The sequence below is a fragment of the Neomonachus schauinslandi genome, chromosome 2 (assembly GCF_002201575.2).
Source record: "Neomonachus schauinslandi chromosome 2, ASM220157v2, whole genome shotgun sequence".
Classification (NCBI taxonomy): Eukaryota; Metazoa; Chordata; class Mammalia; order Carnivora; family Phocidae; genus Neomonachus; species Neomonachus schauinslandi.
Window position 1 is genome coordinate 38,799,362 of NC_058404.1, and position 26,385 is coordinate 38,825,746.

The 26,385-nt window shown below is 38.1% G+C and overlaps 1 protein-coding gene across 1 annotated transcript in view; it reads right to left on the minus strand.

The window, feature by feature from the left end:
- Window positions 1-26,385, minus strand: part of KAT6A (lysine acetyltransferase 6A) — a 112,546-nt gene that overhangs the window by 4,085 nt on the left and 82,076 nt on the right. Inside the window, exons 8-16 of the mRNA XM_021681561.2 lie at window positions 21,960-22,075; window positions 15,066-15,207; window positions 13,428-13,589; window positions 12,256-12,349; window positions 9,717-9,948; window positions 8,776-8,983; window positions 6,997-7,599; window positions 4,034-4,346; window positions 1-1,632 (exon numbers count right to left, since the gene is read on the minus strand). Coding sequence (XP_021537236.1) covers window positions 1-1,632; window positions 4,034-4,346; window positions 6,997-7,599; window positions 8,776-8,983; window positions 9,717-9,948; window positions 12,256-12,349; window positions 13,428-13,589; window positions 15,066-15,207; window positions 21,960-22,075 — 3,502 coding nt within the window. The remainder of the gene's footprint in view (window positions 1,633-4,033; window positions 4,347-6,996; window positions 7,600-8,775; window positions 8,984-9,716; window positions 9,949-12,255; window positions 12,350-13,427; window positions 13,590-15,065; window positions 15,208-21,959; window positions 22,076-26,385) is intronic.

The following is a 26,385-nucleotide window of genomic DNA, read 5'->3' on the forward strand; positions in this document are numbered from 1 at the left end:
GCGGCGGCGGCTGCTGCGGCGGCGGCGGCGGCGGCGGCTGCTGCTGGTTACTCGGAGGCCTCTCCACCACACAACTCTGAGGTGACTTGATGCTGCAGTTGGCCGCGGCAGGCTGCACGCCGTTCTGCGGCAGCATGCTGCAGCTGTTGCCCATGCCGGCCATTTGCTGAGTGACAACACAGCTGTTCTGGGTGAGGCTGCTGGAGGATGACAGGCCGCCATAGGAGCAGCTGCTCTGCGAAGAGCTGTTCCCACAGATGCTGCCGCCCATTGTAGAATCGTAACTGCTGGGGTTCTCGTAGTTCTCTGTGGTGCTCTCGATGCTGCCCAGGTCACTGAAGCCACTGTCCACCACCTGCTGAGAGTGGTCTGATACGGAAGGCACATCCATCATGGGGCTGGTCTCCATGTTCTGCATAGAGGGTGCGGACAGGGATCCTTGCTCCGGGCTAATCTGGGTGTAACCACTTTCGAGGGCAGGCACGGTGGGACTACTGACTGAACGGACCGACTGGCTGGGATGAGACTGAACAGAAGATATTGGACTATTATGTTCCGAAGCATGGCAGTCTTCAACCATTGACATCTGAGGGTCTTCATCAGCCTGGGTGTAACTCTGCAGGGTCTGACACGCTGCCAGAGTTTCTTCACAGTCCTGGTAGGCTCCCTCGTGCTCGTTACTTTCCTCTTGAGTCAAAGACTGCACTGCTTGCACGGTTTCCAGATCCAGTTCACTATGAGGAATCTCTTCTTCCTCTTTCAGCTCAATTAATTCTTCCTTAGAGTTTGAATCTTCTTCATGATCATCCTCAGACCCCGGCATATGCTCTGATACCATGGACGTTTCATGCGAAGTCTGTTCCTCTTCAGAATCTGGTTCCATTTCCTCTTTATCCTTTATATTCTCCCTACTGCTCTGCATATTAGTATCTAAAAAAGACTCCTGACCACCGGGCTCCTCCTTGACATCTTCTCCAACGAGCTGCTCCTCTAGCTCTTTTTTCTTGGTAGATTCCAGATGACCATCATCTTCATCATCTGCATCATGGTCTTCATTCTGGTTTGTCTCTATAGCCACTTCATCCTCTTCCTCTTGCTCCTGTTCTTCTAGTTCTTGTTGCTCCTCTTCTGATTGCCTCTGCTCTTCTAAGACACGGGGCTTCTCCTCCTCCTCTTCTATCTCGGGTTCTTTCGTTTCTGTCTCGGGACTGTTGCTATCCACTGGAGATGCTGCTCTAACTTCACTGCTGGTTGTGTCTTCTTCTTCTCCCTCTTCAACCTCTTCTGCTTCCACGTGCATCTCCTCCTCTTCCTTCCTTTCTTCAGTTAAAGGCAAGTCTTCTTTTGGTTCAACAGTTTCTTCGTTCTCCTGAAGTTTGGCTTTACGTCCCGCTTTAGGAATGGGGACAATGGGCTCAACAACGCATTCTTGAGTAGAAACGGGTATGATTTCCCGATTCAACTTAAATCCTGGTTTGCGACCAGGTCTTTTCTTCCAGTGGATTGGTTTGCGGCTTTTGCCTTTGGGCCATCCCTTCTTCTTTTTCATAGGTGTGGATGTATCTGGCTCAAGTTGAGAATCCTTCACATCACATTTTCTCAAGAGAGATACTGGCTTTAGGACAGGAGTGTCTATACAGGAGGAATAAAAACAAAACAAAACAACACATTAAAAAAAAGTTACAAGATTTTCTACTTGTACCAGTGCCTTTTTCTGAGACTACATGTGCAACACAAATAGTTTTATTAATCATCACAAACTCCAGATTACCTTCACTTTCAAGTTAAGAATCTAAAGGAGAGACCTAATAAAGACCTCTTCTAAAGTCACGCAGTGAGCTGGCAGAACAAGGAAAGAATCCTGGTCAACACTCTGCTGCCCCCCACTACTTAAAACCAGTTCAGGTTTATCATCACCAACTGCACGGCTTTAGGAAATTAGTCTACAAGTCCGTTTTCTCCTCTAGAAAATGGAGCTAAGCCACATAAAGATGCAAATGCTCAGCAGTGATTACAACTACTTCAGACAAGCGGTCTTTACTGTGTAAGTCACAAATCAGCTCATTTCTTATTTTTAATTTTTCCTGTTTGCAATTTATATTCTCTCTCTGGTTTTCTTGGTTTCCATAAAATCATTACTTCAGGTAATATCATGAGTTAATTACCCCAGGCCATGACTGAGCAATCTTACATGAATAACTGCTCAATCGATGTTGTGTTTGTACGGGAACAGCCGCAAGGCCTTTAGCCCTAGACAAATACTGACCTGAAGAAAAAGTGAACGCACCAATGACAATGATTTATTAGAAATAAATTTGACATTAGCATTATTTTCTCCCCATTACTTTTTTCTATTTTTAAAGATTGTAGTAAACTATGCATAGCAGAAAATGTACCATTTCAACCATGTTTAGGTGTCCAGTGTGGTGCAGCATTAAGTACATTAATATTTCCCATTAATTTTTCTTTCATTAATCCCATTAGTTTTTTTTTTTTAAAGATTTTTTATTTATTTATTTGAGAGAGAGAGTGAGAGAGAGAGAGAGCACAAGAGGGGGGAGCGGGAGAGGGAGAAGCAGGCTCCCCGCCGAGCAGGGAGCCCGATGCGGGACTCGATCCAAGGACTCCAGGATCATGACCTGAGCTGAAGGCAGTCGCTTAACCAACTGAGCCACCCAGGCGCCCTCCCATTAGTTTTTAAAGGGCAGAACACCAAGGCAAGAACAGGATTTTGAGGGGGAAGCTACAAAGGCACAACTGGCAATAATACCGTGAAAATAAAGAAAGGAAATGGCCACATCACAGAAAATCTGTCCTAGTCAACAAAAATTTAAACAAGGGATATTATTTTAGTCTACAATGATCCAAGAGAGAATTTTACTGAAGGGCCAAATTTACACAATAAATCTCTGGTTTCCTAGTTATATACCTCAAAGCATAACACAACAAAACTGCAGAAAATCATTCACAGCAAAGCACTCAGTCATCTTGTCACTATATTAAAAGTATTTCTTATATAAAAATATGAGAATGGAGAAAATGCAAGTTTCTACTAGATATGAAATTGAGCAAATTTATTTTTTAAAGAATAAAAAGCTCAATTAATAAATAAATGCTATAATTCCACCAAGAGTGGACAACTGGATTCCCCCAAATTCACCCAGCAAAGTAAAAAAAAAAAAAAGCTGAGTTTGACCACTCCCCGCCGCCCCCCCCCTTTTAGGCAAACACTGCAGACGCAGGCAGCATAATGCACCGGCAGAAACTTTAGGGTAGGATGTAAATGACCTGGTCTGTGACCCAGCTCATATATGAGCCCCAGTTTCTTTACTTCTAAACGACAAGGCTATTTTAAAAGTAAATCACTGGATTTTGCACTATGCCATAAAATTTAACCTACCCTGAGGCATTGTTACCATTTTTATTAGAAATTTACTACTCACGAGAAAGGCACATTAGAGATATGATTCAGAAGGATTCCTGAACAGATGTGAAGCAAGTCCAATTTACATGAATCTGATCTTACTTAAGAACCATCTTCCTAGCATGTATCCGTTTAGCAATATTTACCGAGTGCCTATTTTAAGCACTCAGCATACAACAATTAGCAAAACAGGTAGGTCCACAGAGTGTACTTTCTATCTAGTAAAGGGTTATTACTTCAATGTCTTCCTGATGCTAAGTCCAATCCACCCATTAACTAAAGATTCAGATAATGGCTGAGAAAGGATTAGGCAAAAAAGAACAATATCCTGATAGCAAGATATTTTCTGCAGAGGCAAAAATAGGTCCCCTGAAGGGGAAACTAGGAAAAAAAAAAAACTTTTTAAAAGGACAGAGAGCTCAGTGAGAAAATAGGGATGAATATACTCGACGCAAATTTTGAGAGGTTACCAAGTTGGCCGTCCTTTACTGGCTTAGTGGGGAGTGTCGCTCTTTCAGCCTTTTGATGGAAGGGTTTGCAGCTATCACTTGCAGCCTGTTTCTTTAAAAACAATAAAGCTACCATAAGCAACAGTTCTCTAAAACATACCATCAGCATCATCTGACTCTTCATCGTCCTCTTCATCTTTAGATTTCCTCTTAGAAGAGGATCGACACCTGAGCACATCCTGTGAGGAGAGGCGATGGAAGTACCCTCTAGAGAAGAGTTCACTTTCATCCTCTTCCTCTTCCTCTTCATCAATCTCAAACGTGGGTTCTAATCTTGGCATTGGCCTCTCGGAGTCAGAGTCTTCAAAAGGTTCATCTAACACCTCTGTAGTCTCAGAAATAGTTTCTGTGACCACACTGCTATTGTGGTGTTTGCGCTTTCGAACTCTCCTCCTTCGGTGAAGAATTGGTTTCTATTTAAAAGAGGAAGGAAGTATTTTATTTACAGTAATGAATGCTATCACTTCTATTAATAACATAATGAACAGTGTCTGAACCTAATAGAATTAGCACATATAAAATGGGTACACTGTTTGCCAAGAGACATTTTGAGTATTATTTCAAAATACTACAGTAAGATACTACACATAAAGTTATCACAGAAAGATGTTGGATGATTGAATACAACTTTATAAAAGGCATGCCCAAAGAGCAGATATTATAATTCCCTTATTAATACTTCAGTTACATTTAACACTCTAGGGAAATGCCTATTTCAATACTGAAATGACAGAAAAGCTAGTCCTTTAACATCTCTTTACCTCAAGAGAAAAAAAAATAAAACACTTTCTGTTTGTCTCATGGCTCATAATAGAGACAACAAAATGATAAAGACGATGCACCGGAAATGATCTAATCCAATGCCCTCTATGGCGAGAAAGGTTACAGGGCTTGCTTAAGGTCACATACCCAGTCAGCACAGAAACGGCTGTAAAATATAGTCTCTTGACTACCAGTCAAGAGAATTTAAGAACTTCAAGTATTTTGTGCATGATCTCACTGCCTGTTACAATATTCTCTTGTTTACACAGGGAAATAGCATAATTTTCTTATAAATAGGCAATATAAGCCTGGAATGGCAAAGATACATTCTTCATGATCACGTAATGAATGGCAGAGTTAGCTAGTGTTGAGTTTTTCTCCACTTCAAATTTAAATTTACTAGGCCTTTTAGTTGAGAGTACAATTTTCAAACCAGGTTCAACACATTTGGCTCTGCTCTTTGGAAAAATGGCTGACTCTAGGATTGGGACATGAAATATACAAGATGAACCTAGAATATCCTGTAGTACTAGAAAGTAAGGAAGTGCTCAAAACAAAATAAAAAACCTTACACTGATGACGGTACGTATTACGTTAAAGGGACGTGGGAGCAAAACTTAAAAACTCCTAATGGCCAAAGCTGGAACATTTGAGCAACAAATTAAATCAAGTGGTACTGCTGGGTTGTAACTCAAAGTGTAAAGTAAATATCCGAGTCTACGCCAGTATTAATAAATGCTTGAATAAGTAAACTATGCCGGTATTAGTAAATGCCTGAATAAGAAAACAGATGGGTGGGAATGAATAAATCTCCAAGCAGAATTCCAAATAATTAACACAGATATTCTGCTCCTAAGAACAGAGTATAACTCTCCATATCACTGCTGGCAGTGACTACCTTCCAAAGAGTACAGCATGGGAAAGGGGAAAAAAGGAGTGACTAATTTACAGTGGAGAAATCTGACAAACACAACCTCAAACCGGGTGATCTAGGCTGATATCAATAGTGAAAAGTCATACTGACAGTAATACTCTTGTGTTTGGTGTGTATGTGTGTGTACATACATATTTATCAGATACCTTTTATATGATAAGAATGACACTTTACCTCTGTGGTCTTCTTCCCAAAAACATATTACCCCATTCTAATATCATGAGGGACGTTCTAAAATACCTAGCCAGTACTTGTCAAACTGTCAAGGTCATCAAAAACAAGGAGTCTGAGAAACTGTCACAATCAAGAGGGACCAAAGAGGCATGACTACTAAGTGTAATGTGGTGTGCTGGATGAGGTCCTGGAACAGAAAAAGGACATACAGGAAAACTGAGGAGATCTAAATAAAGTATGGAGTCTAGTTAATAAAATACTAGTTCACTATTTGTGACAAATGTACTATACCAACGTAAGAGGTTAACAGTAGGGGAAACTGCCTATAAGGAATACAGGAACTCTCTGTACTTTCTCTGCAATAACTGCATAAATCTAAAACTGTTCTAAAATTAAAAACTTATGTTTTTATATATTGCCCTGCTCCCCCCTCCCCCCATAAGGTTCTGCTAAGGAAAGGAACAATTTCGCTGCTTTGGATGAAAGCTGTCACCCCACTACTACAGGGTGGCTCATCCAGGAGGCTGAGCTCAGTCTGGCTGGCTTGCGGCAATGCTTAAAGTTCACTGCACAGCCTGGGACAGTTCTGGTATATGGTTTGCCAGAATTCATTATCAGCATCACAACACATTTATAAACTGGCTATCATTCAAACTTTGCAAGATGACGAGACAAAGCTGAGAAAATACTTCTAAAACCAGGTTAAGTCAAACCATTGAAAGAAAGAAGGGAGAGATGGAGACGGGAGAAGAAAGCACAGGGAAAAAGGCCCACCCCCACCTAAGACTAACGGCCTCTCTGAGCACCCCAACACAGGGCACCGCTGTCCATCAAGCCGTCCGATACTTTTCTCCTTTTCTAACATAAACATTTCTAATCTATACATACTTTTAAAATACTTGACAAATCCCTAAAAGTCATGATTACAACATCAAACCAGCAAGCTGAAAAACAAGTTTGTCAGTCCTTAAATAAGCTTATGACATCTATGTTCATTCCCATGAACCACAGAAGCCATATCCACATTTCAAATGTTCACTGGGAAGATCATAAGCTACAATACACTGAGGCATAAAGTCTAAAAAAATAACACACTAACAATTTCTATATTTACTTTTTCAGAACTCTAGAACAGATGTATATAATAAGCTGTAATTCGGAAAAGAACAGACAAGTCAAAAGAAAAACCTTACTTTTCTCTTCAATGTGGGCTTTGTAAGAACTGGTGGGGAGCTGGACCGAGGACTTTCTGGCTCTTCTTCCTCCTCACTACTCTCACTGAAGCCTCTGAGGAGAGCCCTGTCACCATCACTATAGCGACGGGGCAGTCTATCAGTGCCTTCTGGTAATCTACACTTCAGTGCCTCGGGGCTCTTCTTCAGCTGTCCTCGCCAGAGCTCAACCCCCTCACTTAGTCTTCTTTTGGGGATGTCTGGCTTCCCATCCTGGCTTGGCTGCTCCTGAGAGGCTGCCAACTGCTCCTCACTTTCAGCGTATTGTTCTTGGGAGGTTTCTGATTTTTCCTCACATTCTCCATATTGTTCCTGAGGAGCTGAAGTCTCTTCCAAGAGCAGTTTAGAATCTTTATCACCAAAACGTTCCTGGGTTTTTCTGTTCTTCCTCCCCCAGCGGCCTCTCCGGGATGGCTGGTTATTTGCAGGAAGACTATCACAGGAAAGGACTTGTTTGTGCAGACGCGTAGAACTGGCTGGTGCCGTAACTTCTGGTTTCTTTTCACTTTCTAATGAGGAGTAAGAATCTTGTTCTTTGTTTTCCCGAGATGCAGACTTTCCCACCTGATTTTGGAAAATAAAACCATGCTGATTAATTTTTCAGTCTTATTTTTATACCTCCTATCTGACCTCTTAAATAGAGATAAGAAAACAGAGCTTTAAAAAGAAAAGTATTATTTAATAGCTATCAGGAATATTTCTCATGTGTTAGGCACTGCTTTAAATGCTTAATAAGATTCATTTAATCCTTACAACAATTGTATGAAGTGTTATTATTATATCTTCATTTTACAAACAAGGTAACTGAGGCACAAAAAATACAAGTAACTCGCCCTAGGACATGCAAGAGCAAATGTGGAAGCTGGGATCTAAACCCAGGCAGTCTGACCCAAGAGCTAGTGCTCTTAGCCACTATGCAATCCCACCTTCAATAAACGAAGTGAACAGCATTGTTCTTATAAATGTTAAATGATATAATTTACCAAATTTCTCAGCAATAAAATTTATAAACAGGAGATGGGCTCTGGAGCATGGGCAAGAAAAAGGGGGTGTTTGAAAAAAATGAAAGAAAATGTCTGTAGTTACTTTTATTTTTATTCTGAATATTTAATTTCATTTTGAAAATTAAATTACATTAAATGGGCGTGAAACTGCTTACGTTTATCAAAGGAGGACATAGATTTTTAAAGGATGAAAGCACAGCTTAAAAAAAAAGAACAGAGAAAGATACGCATCACATGAAGAAAAATACTGAACACTACAAAATGTTGTACAGTCCCTCATTAACCCTTTAACGGCTTAAAGACATTCGTGTACCCACTGAATTATTTAGTGCTCTATTAGAAAACATACACGTTTATATTATTTCCTTAATGTTTTATTTTAAGGAAAAGGGATCTTCATTTCATTTTTAACAATGGTCAGAATTAAATTCAGATTCCTCAATTACTACCACACAGCTTGAACTTTAGCTGTTTATCAGGACCCTGGTAAGGAATTCTTAGTTCTAAGTAACACATTGTAACAAATTTGAAGGTCTCCTAATGATCCAAGGCTTAAAAATATACAAATAAGTAAACAAAACCCAGTCTTCCTAAAATTTCTATCACTGAAATCAACTCTGAAATGCTAATGTGAACTGTGTGGGCTTAAGATATTGTATGTAACACGTATCACAATACTCATGAACCAAAACCAGAGCCTTCTGTCATCAAAAATAGAGACTAGTCATGCCCTTACACTCATCTCTAATTCTCTTTCCTGGCACTGCGGCTCTTCGTTTTCGCCTTCCTCAGCCTCCTCTTCTTCCTCCTCTGAGACAACAGAATTGGAGACTATGACAGGAGTCCAGCGCAAACATTCTGGATCTACATCTACAGGTCGCAAATTCAGTTGAAGCTTTGCCATGTGATCCTGGATAAGTTTTTCCCGGCGGATTATCACAAATCTGGAACCAGAGCAAAGTTTATAGCAATCAACGATGTACAAGGAGTACCTAACAATGAATATGGAGCTATAACCCCCAGAAAACCATGGAGGTGATGACAAATGCTTCAAAAACTGCCCACTCGGGAGCATGAAATACAGAAATAACAGCCGCCACCATATAAGATAGCTAAGAAATACGAAGTTGGACAGCTACTTCACACTCAATGAGAACAGTGGATGAAGTGATTTTAACCATTCACTGTCTCAAACTTCCCACCTCTGGAATTGCTGCTACTCTCCTGTAATCTATCTCCTATCCTCCATCTTTCTAGCCCAATGCCTCCTTCCTTTCTCTGTGATCTTTTCCCAACCCCTTTAGATAAGGGTGAGCTGACCTTCCTTTGACCTACATTTTACTTTGTACCACTTTATGTGGAAATAAATCATGGGAATATTTTATTAGACATTATTTCTAGAGTTGTTACCTCTTGTATTAAAGGTGCTGCCAACATTAGAAAAGAAAAGCTTCAATAGCTTAGGTCCGAAAGTTAGAAGGAAGACCAGAAAATACAGTTGAAAAAAAAAAAATGCGGTCAATGGTATCAAATATCACAGAAACGAAAATGGTGTCTCAGGATCACCAATGTACCACTTATATTAGTTTATGCCCTTTCACTGATAATCTGGCTGCCTCATCCAAACACTTCTACCTAATTGTCTTTGGAAAGTATACGAAGGGATGTGATACTCACTGGTCACTGCGGAAGTCCAGCATTCGTAGGTGGTGGAGTGTGGAAGTAATGTCTTGAGGGCAGATTCCAGTCAACTTGCTTAACTTCTTAATGCTGATTTGCTTGTCATTTTGGTGATAAAGGCACTCCAATATTACACTTTTCCAGTAAGCCATGTAGGAAAGACGACCTAGATCGGATAATGGTTTCTCTGGAGACCCTGCTTGGCCTTCACGCTTTGATAACAAATAACCTAAAGAAACCCCCGAATCACAAATATGTCAGAGAGCCTAAAATAGGCTAATTCACCAAAATAACAATTCCCTCTTCCACAACCAATAATGTCAAGGGTAAATTCCTTCAAGAAAAAGAACAAAACTGAAAAATTACTTCAACACAGATTTGCACAAGATTATGTAATTTGTATACACTGAACCTTAGGTTAGTATTACTTTGCCTATACTTACTATAAATCACACTGTTAAAATAAATCAGAGGACTTCATATTAATAGGATGCATTAATAAGATTAAGGCAATAATGCTTTTTATTTTATGGGGGAAAACCTCCCTTGCATTTTTATTTGGACCACCAGATAGCAACAGCTATATCTGAATTGTTAAACAATACAAAAGAATGCCTTCAGGGACACCTGGGTGGCTCAGTCATTAGGCGTCTGCCTTCGGCTCAGGTCATGATCCCGGGGTCCTGGGATCAAGCCCCGCATCGGGCTCCCTGCTCGGCGGGAAGCCTGCTTCTCTCTCTCCCACTCCCCCTGCTTGTGTTCCCTCTCTCACTGTGTCTCTCTGTCAAATAAATAAATAAAATCTTTAAAAAAAAAAAAAAGAATGCCTTCATTTTTACGTAATCCTATCTGTTAAGATCGTGGTTCTTCTGTGAGTGAATCAGATGACAATTTCTCACTTCAGCCAAAGCTCTCCTCACAATGACCTCTTACCCTTAAACTCTTAGTGAGCAAGGATGTCAGCGTGAGGGTGTCCCTGTGAGTGTATGGTGGTATCTGTTCTCCTGTCTAGAGCAGGACTCTCAAGAACAGAAAAAGAAAGGCTTAAATTGGGGCGCCTGGGTGGCTCAGTCGTTCAGCGTCTGCCTTCGACTCAGGTCATGATCCCAGAGGCCTGGGATCGAGCCCCACATCGGGCTCCCTGCTCGGCGGGAAGCCTGCTTCTCCCTCTCCCACTCCCCCTGCTTGTGTTCCCTCTCTCGCTGTGTCTCTCTCCGTCAAATAAATAAATAAAATCTTTAAAAAAACCAAACAGGGGTGCCTGGGTGGCTCAGTCATTAAGCGTCTGCCTTTGGCTCAGGTCATGATCGAGCCCCACATCAGGCTCCCTGCTCGGCGGGAGGCCTGCTTCTCCCCCTCCCACTCCCCTCACTTGTGTTCCCTCTCTCTCGCTGTCAAATAAATAAATAAAATATTTGAAAAAAAAAAAAAAGGCATAAATTCTGAGAGCATCAACAATGGAGATGGCAGAAGAAATGCAGTTTTTTGTCATCAAGGGAAACTACTAAAAAGCAGTCTATGAATGGTAATGTGGGAAAATAGATTACATTAGGAAAAGCAAATGAAAACAAATACTGTAATCACAGACTGCTGTTTGCGTATCTCAAAAGTATAACTAATTAGTATAATAAAATATTTTCCCCTAACTTTGCTACTTAATGGCATAACACATCCAAACATGAGTCCTGCTTCAAAACAATATATTGATATTAAAGGAAATAATCTGAGTTGCACTCTCTACTACCAATCTAAGAAGGCCAAGAAAACGTACAAAATAATCAATGGCACATATTTCCAATAAAATATGGTCAGGAGTACAGTCTAAGGCCAACCAGAATAAGCTGAACTGGTCCATCTGAGAATTAACTTCTTAACACTGGTGATATAATCATATGATATTTAGAAGAACTGCCTGTATCAAAATATTCCCTCAAAAATCACTTTGTTATAATCAATATAAAATTTACTGTAAGCATATATTTACTTTCTAAGCAAGACTATCAACACGTAAAACAAAATTCAAATTCTACAATGACTTTTTAGAGCTGTTTGGCTTTCAATGTTTAAGTCAGATTAAATTATTTCCTATGCCATTTATTTTTAACATTTTTTTTAAGGTGCACTGCATATTTTAACCACTAGGTAGAGCCCGTAACTAAAAAATGATGTACGTATTTTCCCTGATAATTAGGTAACAAATAAGGTGAGTGCTGTACTTCTTTACTGTACTAACTTACACAATGTGTTGAGTATTGCTGTGAGTTAGAATTATCATGAAACTAAGTTCCACCTGTAAATTAAGAGTTGAAAATTCGAACTATTTGCAACAGATCATAAAAAGTTGGTGTTCGGTATAAGCTATTTAAAAATATTTCATGTCCAATCAAAAGAAAAAAATTCATGACTTTAGGTTTTAAAGTCCCATACTGTGACGAAAGATACTAGCAACCAATAAATCATCTGCAAATCTCTAAAAATATATATATATACAGGAAGTCCACAAGAAGAGATAATGAAAAATTATTATAATCCTTACTGAAATCGATGAGAAACCTGCCATAGCCCTTACGCTGGTATTGGGGAAGAATCATTATACAGGAAACGTTGTACTTCTGTTGGCAGTGCTTTTCCTGGTAAAGAAAGTTTTAAAACAACATGCGAGTAAGACTGAATAGTAATGCTAAGTATTAAGAAACAAAGACTAACAGTCAAAACCACAGCCCTGGTCCTTTGAGAATAGCATGCACATCAAGAAAAAAAATACCCCACTGGGAGGAGACAGGACAATGTTAAGTCATTGCCATTACCCACAAAGCAACCATCCCAGGAGAATAAAAATGTAAAATAAAATTATGCCATCTAATACCATCTGCAACTCAAAGACAGTATGCCATTGCCTAAGATGAGCAGAGGAATCTGAGTCCCAATCAAACTGCAAGGCTATAAATGATGAGTCAGTGTGGCACTCCAGAAATGGGAAAACTCATCTACCACTTCAAAGACTCTCTTATTTCCTGGTCTGGCGCTACCCAGGGCAGTCCCATCTCCCCATCGGTTGTATCTAACTTCACAAAAAACAATCTCAAAATGTTGGGTATAGACCCTTTTAAAAATCAGGCAATATATATAAAATTATACTTAACTTCTGAAATAGACAACTAACAGAAAGCTGGTACTCCCACTTAACTCTTTCATACACTCAGATTTTATCATAGGATAGCTTAAATAAAAGTATATCTTTTATGTTGTTTGACTACAAAAAACACCTTTTGTTCTCCCCAAGAGAATGGAAGATTACAGGAAGGAGAGAAAATACCCGTGAATAAAAATGGCTTCTTATTCTTATTTCTATTCTTCAAATTTAAACTAGGACGAGAAGATTTAAAATGAGAAAAAGCTCACAGAGGTATTGACTGTGTTTATTTCACAAGTTCTATCTATTATTACCGTGGGACTAGAAGTGATTTAAAAACTTTTCCTCTTGAGTATAAACGGCAGCTCATGTTCCTAGGAGAGTACAGTCTGCTGAATGTTACTAAGCACCTTCGAGCTCTTGGTACATTTCTGAATGTTCCTTCATTTTCCTTTCCAAAAAGCTAGATGGTACCCAGAAGGTGCTGCATTGTGTAGTGTCTCCTAGTGAGAACTGACAAAGATTGTTTCAGATTCCCATGTGAATTCAAACAAATTTTAAGCTGATATACTTACTTTAGAAAAGTAGCCAACAAGGTGGCAGCCCTTGACATCATTCTGTGTTAGTACATAAAAAAGAAATGGCTCCACGTCATAATAGAGTGTTTTGTGGTCAAGAAACAACTTTGCCAAGAGACACAGGTTCTGACAATAAATGGTACTCACATTCCCATCAACCTAGAGGAAAATAACAGAACAAAATGATGAGGAAAGTGGTTCTTTAGTTCTAGAATAATACTACACATCACTTACAAATACCTGTGAGTATCCATAGTCCAGCCTAAGAGAAGCTGTCAGTGATCAGAACCTGGAAGCTATCCTTTCAACAGCAGAATTAGGGTACCTGCTGTTTTAAGACAACTAAACATATAAAATACTCTAATTCAACAGAGTACGATTAGCTAGACGAGGAAATGATGACCCTTTTAAAAACTGCATTTTCTGCTTTTATAACAAGAGTGGCTGCAGTAATACCTCAGATGGCAAGCTGATCTGATTCATTTTTTAAAGTAATTCAACAAAAGATCTAAAAGCAACCTCTTCTAAAATACATTTAAGTAAAACAAGGTGTAACTAAAGTCTCTATACCAGCAGCCAGAAGCAATGTAGTCTGACTGCCATGATCAGATTTACCCCAAACAAAGCTATTTTCAGGAGTATGAACTATGCCAGAGGTACCAAGCCGGTTCCCTAGGTAGGAACCTGGCAAATGAGGTATTTCTTGGAACTGGGTTGGCCAAGATCAGGAGCACTGCAGTGTATTTCTCCTGACACACACCTGTGTTGTTGGAGTTGCCAGAGCTTGCTCTTTTATGCAAATGCCAATGGATGCCCACATTAAACCCTATGACATTGCTATTTCAGGACTGAAACCTCCTCCACAATTTCAGTAACTTAGTAGTACTTCTTTTAAAATACATAGCAACATATGCTTAAGGTGAGCAGCAGTCTGCTCTTGGGTATTCTGAAACAGTATTGTAAACCACACCCTTCCTCCTCCCCGCAAAGTGAAGAGCTCCACTAGTGCTCCCCTAAAATGAAGGTGTAGGGAAAATCAAGAAAGTTAGAGACTGAGCAGATCCCGACAATCTGAAATTCTATCATCACAGTCAATAACAGAACTGGATACATGGCAGGTACTCAAATTAACACCTGGCGATGACACCACAGAACTGAGGCTCAAGAAACCCATGACTGACAACAGAATCACAGACATAGCCTAAGTCACATCATCATGATGAAGTGAAAAAAATATTTTTGTATCTTTACAAAGTAAGATTTACTACAGCTATTAAATATACCTCTACAAAATATTCCTTTAAGTAGAGCAAGAGAAATTTTTTCATTTAAATACCATTTCATAGACTCTAAGATGCAATTTTATCACATCTAAACATAAACAATCAGTTGGCGTTTTATAATCAAATGGAATCCTGAGTTATAGAATAATTTATTCTGAGATCAAGCTGGTGTGACCCTGGTACCATTTGGGTTGGCCTAATTCTGCTTCTCATAACAGCTGAATTATCGGACTCAATCGTTGAGTACAATAGTAAAATAACATTTCAAAAAAATCCAAGTACAATTAGACACAGTATAGGTGGCACTACATTCGAAATGATAGGAAGACAACTATAAAAACATCTACTTTACCTCAAAGACAGAAATATTATTTTTTCTGTAAATCTCATTGGCAGGAGGATGGAACCAACCACATTTCTTCATGTGCTGCTGGAGAATAGTTCTACTTTTCATATATTTTAGACAGAATTCACAAAGATACAATTTAGGCAGCCTGTAAATAATAATTAAACAAAAAAGACAGGGCTTTTTATAAGACCGTAAACTTTCACAACTATCCTTTTTTGACTCTCATTACTACTCAAGTAAAAAGGTGGAGAATGCATTGTCATCCCCATTAATCAAATGAAAGAGAGAAAACAAACTAAAGATAAAACTAATTTGGTTAACAGCATCCAACTAATTAACAAGGAGGGCAAGGGTGAGAAGTAAAGATATCCAATTCAGTGATCTTCCTATTAGACTAACACTTCCCAGGCTTTTTTAAAATTTACCCCGTGGCAGACAATGAAAATCTCATATTCTCCCCTCCTTGATAATCTCTACTAAGTAGAAAATAAAACCTACCTTCAGAACACCCAATTAGTGAAGAAGATTTTTGTCAAGGTATATATGCTATCTTCCTTTATTTGATCATTTATCCATTTTTTTCCGAACAACATGGGTTTGGACATCCACTCATATGTGGATTTTTCTTGGTAAATACAGTACAGTAATATAAATGTAACTTCTTTATGATTTTCTTACTTTATCTTCTCTCTAGCTTACTTTATTCTAAGAATATAATATATAGTACATGTAACACAAAATATGTTGACTGTTTATGCTATTGGTAAGGCTTTTGGTCAACAGTAGACTATTAGTTAAGTTTTGGGGGAGTCAAAAGTTATACATGGATTTCTGACTGTGTGGGGAGTTGGTGCCCCTAACTGCAGTGTAGTTCAGGGTCAACGGTACTACTGTGTGTCAGACCTTGTGCTAGGTGCACTAGGTATAGAGTGCTGAATAAAATGGATATAAAGTGGGTATTATAAAAGCAGACTTTATACATCTTTTTAAGTATAAAACTATAATAATACATCTTTTCAAGTTAGGACATCCACTATACTACCTCCTTCCTTCGACCCCTGAAATTCTGGCTTTCCCTCTGGTTAAATATCCCATTAAATTCTGCAACTTAAAAGTCTATTATTCAACAAGTGAAATAAAAGTTCAAATTTTTCTTTCAGATGTTCTGTTATAATATTTATACAATAGTCAAGCTATTTTAGCAGTAATTTAATAGGACTTCTTTACAATGTCCCGTTTATGAGGAGCTAGGCAATAGTGACTGGATCAGTTCATAAAGTAATGGAAATAATATAACCTAAATTAAAAGTCAGTGGCTTTTATACCTATTTTAGTGTAATCCACAAGACCATGTGGCTCTTCTATTATAAAATACACACCTCATTTATCCTCAGCACAGACTTCCCTGCATCCTGAACTGTGTCTAGAACTGGACATGCCTTGGTAATCTGAGATCTGATACTATCATTAAAAGCTACATATACAAAAATACTAGATATGAGGACAAAAACCATAATCCAAACAAATTACTGCATTTTCTCTCAAATAAAGAAGTATTGAAGCTGAAGGAAATTTTAATAAACCTCATTAGTTTAGTTGCTATCAGTGTGGATAGCTATACTTTAAAAAGATTACACTGGAATTAAAGAAAAAAGTAGATTAACACACAAAAACGTCTAATTTGTTAAAGTGTGAAGACTACACTATTTTTTCAAGTACTACTTTGGAAGCCACTTTTAAAACATAATTATATTTTATCTGAAAACATTTAACATTCAACTGAGACCTTTGCCAAGGTGTATTCATGGAGCTCCAGTCCTGTATGCAATAAGTGTTTCATGCTCAAATAAGGGTGGAAAAAGGCATGTATGTGACTTTTTTCCTTCTCCCTTGGAGATTTACAATGTGTATTCATTCTTCCTACACAACCTCACAGCTTACTTTTAAAACTGTCATTCACAGCACACTAAAAGCTTCCAGGGAACTGCTGAGGTATAATATTTCTAAGTGTCTACGATATCTAATACTGGTTTCCAAAATCTCTCATATTAGACAAACCAATACAACCTGAAATTATGGCATTAGTACAAAAGTCATTTCAAAACAAAGTACTGAGTAAAACAAATAATAACTGGCATTACAAATCGAAGTCAAGAAACAGGAGCCAAGAGCACTGAAAAGAAAGATTTCCTAGGTGACCCTTACTTCCTTTGCATGCTGCCTCAAATTCTACTACACAGAGAAGGAATGGCAGTAAGATAGATAGCTTTTTTTACCACCAGAATTGAAAAATCTCAAAATGAAATGGCCCCAATTATAAACTTCATTATCTAATGTGGGCACTAGATATACTAACAGAGTCTCAGAGCCGACCCACAACTGCCAGACTGTTTTCCTGAATATGTGGATTTTGAATAATTTCTTCTTCTGAAAAGAAAGGTAGAAGGAAGTTCTCCCTGGGTAATTAATGGCATCCTCCTTCTTCCAACTACCTTACCTTTATTTACCGCTGCTAAATTCTCAATGAGCAATTCTACCTTGTTGCAACATAAAGATATAGAAGAATCTGTGAATACGGTTTCGTTTTGAGAGCTAAATATTACAACTAAATATTCCCTACAATGTGAATCTGAGCAACATAAACAAGATCCTGGGAAAAAAGGAAGGGAGGGAAGAGTGACAGGCCACTAAACTTTCCAGATTATGCTAAAGATAAATGCCAACGTTAAAAGCATCCAATTCAACTTTTAGGTCTTGGTACAGAGACATGAAAATAAAGTACAACTTATTTTGTAAGGTCTATGAAAGAAGGTCTAATTTTTAAAGCTCTCGCAGTAAGCAAGTTGTTCAAGGAAATCTAAGAAGGAATGAAATCTATAAAAAAATTACTGCCAAGTCTTATCTGGTAAATTTTAAGTTCATGCTATTTCCTTGAATAGCAGGATGTGTGATAGTTTCTTGATTAAAAAAAAAAACTTCAGCAAATCTTAGTCTCTGAAAAATAACAAAGTAAAAGCAAGCATCATAATCTACTTGATTCCAAACTCAGTTCTTGCTGAAAACATTTTAAAATAAAGCCTCTTACTTTATTATAACCAAGCCCACTGGGATGACACTGTTAGTCTAAAGGGAATCATCTGATAAAATTCCTAGAAAAACAAAATGTTTTAGTACAGTACATATGGCTGAAGTTCTTTCACTGAAAAAACACATCATATAGAAAGAACATCAGATTACATGCAATGAAGTATAGTTATAGAGAGTATGAATATTCTTAGCCCTAAAGAATACTGCTGGGTGCTGCTTTTTGTCATTGTCTTCCTGACAGAGCATCTAGGCCTTGACTATCAAAGAGGTGTATGGTCGCTTTGATCAACTGCATCATGAGGTGTAGCTTCTATACCTGAAATTGATTCTAGAGTCAGCCACTCTGCTGATACCCTAGCCTGTGAAGGCAGGACTGGGCCAAAACTGTATGCACTTTAGAAGCATTGCTTCCCTTACTTCTAGGATGATGCAAATATTCTTCCCAGGAACTCCTATGAGGTATCTTCTTGGCTTCTGAACATTGCCCAAGATAGTAGCAATTTGTGTAGTCTTTATAATAGGTCTACTTGTAGTAAAATTTTAATACAACAACAAAAACTCTGTCAAATATTACTTAAATCAAAGATCATGGTAAAAGCCATGTGAGATCAATGTAGATACAGATGCTATACGGAGTAGTGCAAGCTTAATGGTTAAAGGTTATGGCTATGTGGTAAGAGAAAAGTGAGACTAAATCCTGGTCCTGCCACTTATAAACTGTATGGTCTTGAATATGTTTGCAGGGCCCTGGTCTGGAAAATGAAGATAGTAATATCTACCTCTGACAGAATTATTCCAGAGATATTTAGTCCAGTACCAAGCTCAATGATGGTAACTAAAGCTACTATTAATTTATGATTAATACTATGAATAGTTTTATTCTTTCATTCATTTTATTTCATCATTTAATGGTCACCCAAAGACCTTAAGGATGCTGGGCTTTAGTAACTGGGGCTGTAAGTAATCTATGCATCAAATCAAGTCAGGAACAGGATCAAAAGGGAGAGGAAACTTCCCAAGCTACTTAATTACAATCCTTTAGGATTTCAATATGATCTCCTTGCAAAAAGGTTATTATGAAATAAGTTCTAAACAGCTCAGGAGTAGGATATCCCACGATCACAGTCACTCTTGCCTTCAGCCCGTCTATGTCATGTTTTAGGGGATTCTCTATGAAACCTGTTTGCCATATACGAGCATCACATGGCCCTGTTGGAGAAACTTAGGGTTAAAACTCTGGTTTATACTATTCAATGTCTAAGACTTAACCATACTGCTCCAAACAAAGCAGCATTATTGGCTTCATTGTTGTTGTTTCATTTTGTTTTGTTTTTTAGGTCAGAGATGCAAGATTACTTAAAATACAATGCACACACAAATATCTGGATATTATGGGATATAATGCACAAGCCCACTTCCCAAAAGATTTTCCTTTTGAGATCTTTTTTATTTGCTGCAACTGTTCTGTTCTTGCATGCTTTGGGATTTTGAGTTTTTTAAGAAGTGTTCAAAACCTTGAATATTAAGAAAATAACTTAGAAGTAATTTAGCACAGAATAATAAATTCTAATAAAATAAAACAAAGTAAGGCCCTAGGTTTTTTATTTGGAAAACATAAGGTCTCTAAGCATGTTAGCCAACTCAAGTTTAATAGAACAAGCCTAAACTCATTTAAAATTAGACATACGTATTTTTAAAATGTAACTAAGAGAATTATGAATGAAGAAAAAGTCATAATTACTTAAGAATCTATTAAACTATAGAATATTTTTTGATGGAAAATTCAGGGAACACTCCACAATGGATAAAGAAATGTACTAAATGTCTAAAATTTTATTTAAGAAAATGTCTAAAATTTTATTCAAGAAAGTTGATAAATTTTACAGTTCCTATCCCATTACTGCTTTCTACTATGATTCTTATTTTTCTGTAGGCAATGTTTATTAAGAATAAACTGATAACCAATTCCCTCAAACCTGATAAAGAGATCAGGTTCTAGTGACAATCTTATCAGAATAAAAAACATTTTTAATGAAGCCTTTTCATATCTTAAAAGACAACAGCCTCATGGTTCCACTCTCATTCTCTTGAAAAGCAAGTGCTGAGGCTGGCTCTCTAGTATCATCTCTGAGTAAATTTCCTCTCCTCCCCGTGAGTACAAGAGTCAAGGTGCCTATGGTTTCAATCTCTCTGTACCACAATCCCTGCACCAGCTGATACGCACGCACATGTTAACAAACTTTGTTGTCTAAGTTGAGCATGTTTTGATTTGGACAGCTTGCAAAGAGTTCACTAAATAAATGATAATAATTATTTCTTTAAACCTAACGAAGAAATTAATTCCTCAGCATATTTCTTCTTGATCCTGTAATTATCTGAATATCCAGAACTCTTGAGGAATTGCCTTGAGTACCTGAGTTCTGTAAGTAGTTGAGGAATTTCCTGCCCTCTTTTTTAACATATATAAATATATAATCACGTATCATGTAATCTTCTTTTAACAACGTGTTAATTTTTGTTTTCCCAAGATATAAACAGAGTGCTGCCTTACAGATCTAACACAGTGTTTAGGGCTAACTAACCCTACAATAATTGGCTCTCAATTGCTTGTGTGTTAGCTTCCTGAAATTTTGCTTTCTCTCTTTTTTTTTCCCCCAGTCACTGAGGTCTGTGTCCATAATAACATTCTCATTCCTGTTTTTTCTACGTCTGCTTACATCTGGAAACCAGTTATCAAATTATGTGGAAAGAATACTGAGTTTTAGTTTGTTTTTTTTTTTAACAAATATACTAGCTTATTCCCAGCTTCTGGAAATAAACCATGTTAAAGCACTCTGTATACTGTAAAGCACTAAATAAATGTTATAATTACCTGTGCTAATATTTTGGACTAGCAATGTCACTAGATAGGTAAAAAGCCACATAATGAGAGTACTCTGAACATGTGTTTAACTCACAGAGCACTTATTATTCCTTACAACACTCTGCTAAATGGGAAACCTGAGGCCTAAGTAGTTTACAAATTAAAGAGAACATTAATGTGACTGCTACACTTCAAAGTTTAATTTTTTGACCAAAACTTTTCAACTCTTTTAAAAATTTCAACCCTAAAGGAAAAAAATACTATCTGACATTATTGAGAACTTATCTCCTAAGTGATTTACATGTTTTAACTCAATTTAATGTTCACAATAAACCCTATGAGGTGAATACTATTTTTACCCCCATTTTGCAGATGAGGATACTGAGGTACAGGCTAGTTGGATAACTTCTAAGGTTATACAGCTTATAAATGTCAGAATTGAGTCATGAAACCAATTTGGCTTTACTAAAAATGCTGCCTCATCCCAAAAAGCTGGTGACTGATTACTTATGTCTTGAAACCCAAGCTATTTACATGTAATATTACTGCATACCATTTGTCCAATTATTCCTGGGAAAACAAACCATTCACTAAGTTTGTTAAATTATAAAAATTTAGACAAAAGGCTACTCAGTGGAACTTTATTTATACTTCAGTAGTATGAAGTATGAAGGCAAATTTCTCTTAAAGAAAAAATGTTTCCCTGTCATTCTGACCATGTGTCAGGTTTCCAATTTTAAGTAACAGCTTTTGGACAGGTTACAGAAAAGAAAATCTAAAGCCAACTGGGATTAAGTGGCTGCCAAAATATGCTGCTACTATGGACATTTAAAAGCCACCAGTTTCCTCAAATGTATAAAGATGAGTGGACTAAAATGTCCCTAAGATCTAGTGTTGGGAGTTCTATGAATCTAAAAATAGAAGGTAAAGGGTTTCTCAAAACATACCTTGAGTATTCTTGAGGATATGGGGAGGAGTACCAGGTGTGAATTTCATACTTCCCAAACTCAATGACAGAGGGACAGCGGACTTGTGGATCAGGGGGACCAGTCACTCCAACTTTCTGTGCAGTCAAAAAATACATCACAAAAGTTAGCTAAATTAAATCTACTGGGATAGATATTTTAAAAAGCTGAAATTAAATGTTGTCCTCTCAGGATTCCAAAGAACAAAAAAAAGCCAGGAACAAACTAACAAGTTTTGAAATAAGCTGTATTATTTTTTGTAAACAGGGTACTCGAATGGAGAGCAAAAATGATTATACATCTTTTAGAACCAAATGCAACTGGTGTCACTCCATTTTCCATATTTAATAAGACTGTGAATATTTTCCGCAATTAATTTCACTCCCTTAATGACTTAGTTGTTAAAGAGCTGCTGGCATTTGGGGATAGAAGACAAAGAATAATTTTTAACAAGGAGGGAGAAGGAGCTCTGAACACTTGCCAATGTCATACAGACAATGCCTTACCAGACAACAGAAACGACCCACTGAACATGTGAGCACATAGAGAGAAAAGAGTGACTATTTGGTTTGGGAAGGTAGGTAATATTAAAAGAATATGACAAAACAAGTACCAAAAGTCTTTAATTCATTTTACACTGCCCCTAAAATTCCCTTCATTAGTAGCTCTTCACAGATTTAAAAACAAAAATACTTTTATACACATACTGTTATCCCTTTTATCTACCTTCTGTTCATAACGAAAACAATCTCTATGCCCCTATCTCTGCAAAAACCTGAGCCACATTATCTAAAAGAAGAATAATTTGTAAAGCCTTTATGACTTCCACACCAGCAATTTAAATATAAGCCACTGCTGATGACTACAAAGATCAGGTTTTAAAACCTTAAATTCAAGAGCAATTTGATTTGCTCTATAACCAATAGAGGAATAGATTCATACATATATACATGTATATGGGTGAGTATATTATGTATATATTATATATTTATCATGGATACCCCATAAACATTCATTTAAGATTAAGCATTGGGGCGCCTGGGTGGCTCAGTTGGTTAAGTGTCCACTCTTGGTTTCAGCTCAGGTCATGATCTCGGGGTGTAGGACTGAGCCCCGCCTAGGGCTCCGCGCTCAGCTCACAGTCTGCTTGTCCCACTCCCTCCCCCTCTGCATCCTCCCCCCACTCTCTCTGTCTCTCTCTTATCCTTCAACTTTATGCTTTAAAACCAGAGAAATTTATTAAAAGTCTCTTGTTGGAGCTCACAGACAGACACACCTCCACACACCCCTACACACTTTCTAACAAAACAGAAAAGATCAGATACTTTTATTCACTGTTTTATGTAAATTCATTTAAGGAAGAAGGCTCTTCACTACAACTAATAGGAGAACTCTCCCTGGCCTTTCTAACCATTTTCTTTTATAAAAAGGCCAAGGGATTTATCTCAGGTTTCATACTGGAATACAGCCAAGTGAAACCTCAACCTCTTAGACATCTCAAAACAAAAGACAAACATCTATTAGTTCGATCAATTGTGTTATGAGACCAAGGAGTACTGGGGCTCTTCCAAATGCAAAAATCATTAAAAACAAACACACAGGAGGGGAAGAATGAAGGGGGGGAATCGGAGGGGGAGACAAACCATGAGAGACTATGGACTCTGAGAAACAAACTGAGGGTTCTAGAGGGGAGGGGGGTGGGGGGATGGGTTAGCCTGGTGATGGGTATTAAAGAGGGCACGTTCTGCATGGAGCACTGGGTGTTATGCACAAACAATGAATCATGGAACACTACATCTAAAACTAATGATGTAATGTATGGTGATTAACATAATAATTAAAAAAACCAGACACACAAGACAGGATTAAAATAAGATTTTTTCATTTCTCAAAACCAAAATAAAACTTGTAAAAAGGCTTTAAAAACACTATTTTTTAAACTACATTCCAGAATCAAGTATTCTAATTCATAAAGTAGCATCTTTTAACCTATCTTCACAGCTCAAAATAACAAGAACAATAGTATAGAAAGTATCAGAATAACAAAATATCAGAAAACAACTTCCTGAGCCAAGGATCAAATACAAAGCACAGAGGTTGAAAAGATGCACCTGCTGAGGCACTGCCTGTCCTTTGAGAGCTTTCCCATCAGCTGCCCGTGGCTCTTCTAGGCGGATGCCCGATGTAAAAGTGGATAGCCAGTTCCAGTATAACTGTTTGCACATCACCGCAACTCAGAGAGTCTGTGTAAAACTAGATTCACGGCAGACTTCCCCACCGCCTTTACCTATCCTCACCTTTCTGCACTGTGAAATGGCTGGCACATGCGCTCATCCACCTCTGTCCTCCACCACCATCTCCAACTCCCTTATGAAAGCCTCAAGAGCCTGTGTACTTCCGTTTACTACGGTTTACAAGTTAACAAAGGCTCTCTGCAGTGAGGAAGCAACAGCTGCATACAAACCACTCATTAACTCAGTCCTTCCCAAAATCAAACTGTCAAATCTGAAATGAAAGGCACCAGGGTGGCTCAGTCAGTTAAGCATATGCGTTCGGCTCAGGTGGTGATCTCAAGGTCCTGGGATCCAGCCCCCCACCAACGGCAAGCTCCTTGCTTCACAGGGAGTCTGCTTCTCCTCTGCAGTCCCCTCAGCCCCCCACTTATGCACTCACAAGTACGCTCTCGCTATCTGTCTCAAATAAATAAATAAATGAAATTTTCTTTAAAAATCTGAATGACAAGGTTAGTTTTGCTAGGTTTTATTTTTAAATTTCAGCCAAAATACTCTCTCATTAAACATGCAGCTTTCTAAAGCAGCAGCTATCTAATATAATCAAGAACGTAGGGTCGCCTGGGTGGCTCAGTTGTTAAGCAGCTGCCTTCAGCTTAGGTCATGATCCCAGGGTCCCCCATGTCGGGCTCCCAGCTCAGCGGGAAGCCTGCTTCTCCCTCTCCCTCTGGCCCTCTCCTTCCCCCTCCCCCTGCTTGTTTTCTCTCTCTCTCTCAAATAAATAAAATCTTGAAAAAAAAGCACCAAAAATTTTTTTTAACTAGAATTCTGCCACTTTGTGCCTCCTTTTCATTTGAATATGCCAGCATCTTGAAAAGATGACATATATTCCAAATCAGAATAGACCTTTCAATCTAAGAAAGGGTGGGGGGGCACTAAACCAAAAGGTAACTTTAAATATGCCTATTCTAGATGATAAAACTTTTATTATTAGCAGTTTATGAGAAAAGATTATTACTCTTCTGCAAATACTCCACCTCCACCAAATGACTCTAATTCTAATTTCCAATACACAGAAGCAACTCTTGCAGTACCCTCCAAGTCCAGATCTGGTTCAAACATGAAAATTACAATTGATCTACAACTGATACACAGTTCCGCTCCCTTCCTCTTGCCTTCCATCAGATAGCTCCCCCTCAACTTTCCCTTTCCATGCCCCATGGAAGAATGGCATTTTGAAGTGGGAGTGGAGGGCGGGAGTGTACCCTTATTATTAAGTGTGAGAATGTGAAGTGTAGGGAAAGAGAGGTCTTTCTGCTATTTGAACATTTTCCTACAGAAACACTCTAATAAAAAATAATTCTGTTCATTAGGGATTAGAAGTTGCATGATGAAAGAGATACGTAAGAATGAGTTCACATACTCCAAAATGAAGGGAGCATGAACTTAAAGAATAAAAAGAATCAGCATTTGTGGAGCCAATACTGTGCCAGACTGTTATCTCATTTAATCCCCACAGTTGGTTCCTCAAAGTAGAAAAGAATTTGCCCACTTCATAGATGGGAAAAAAAGCTCAGAGAAGTTAAGAGGCAAAAAACTTCAGGAAAGGAACATCAACAGTGAAGAATAAAGATAGAAAAGAACAAAATGAGAGGGCTGAGATACAAAGCACGCACTGCCCTTGATTAATTAATGTTTTGAATTCCAAAAGTTTTAAGTTTTTTTTGAACTGGAGCTTAGTTTTCCAAAGAAGTGAAGCTACCAGTTCACAGACTCTTAGCTGAAACCCTTCACACAGAATGTGCTTTGCAATCTTGAATTTTTCGATTTTAGCGAAGTATTATATATGTATCTGAAATCAACAGCCCCGGCAGGATTTGGGGCAACACTCCATAATCAGAGACACTAATATTTCTTTAGCAGAGCATATGAATATTCATATTAAATGGGATAAGTAAAGAATATGTATGGTCTCATGTGAGTTCATACCATGTTTTGCCAACAATTCTGTTTAGTGAGATCTTACTGTAAAATGAGTTATATATTTTTTTCATTCTCCAAAGAAGATATACAGATGGTCAATAAGCACATGAAAAGAAATCACTAATCATTACGGAAATGCAAATGCAGACCACAATGAGCTATATCACTTCACACCTATTAGGATGGATACTATC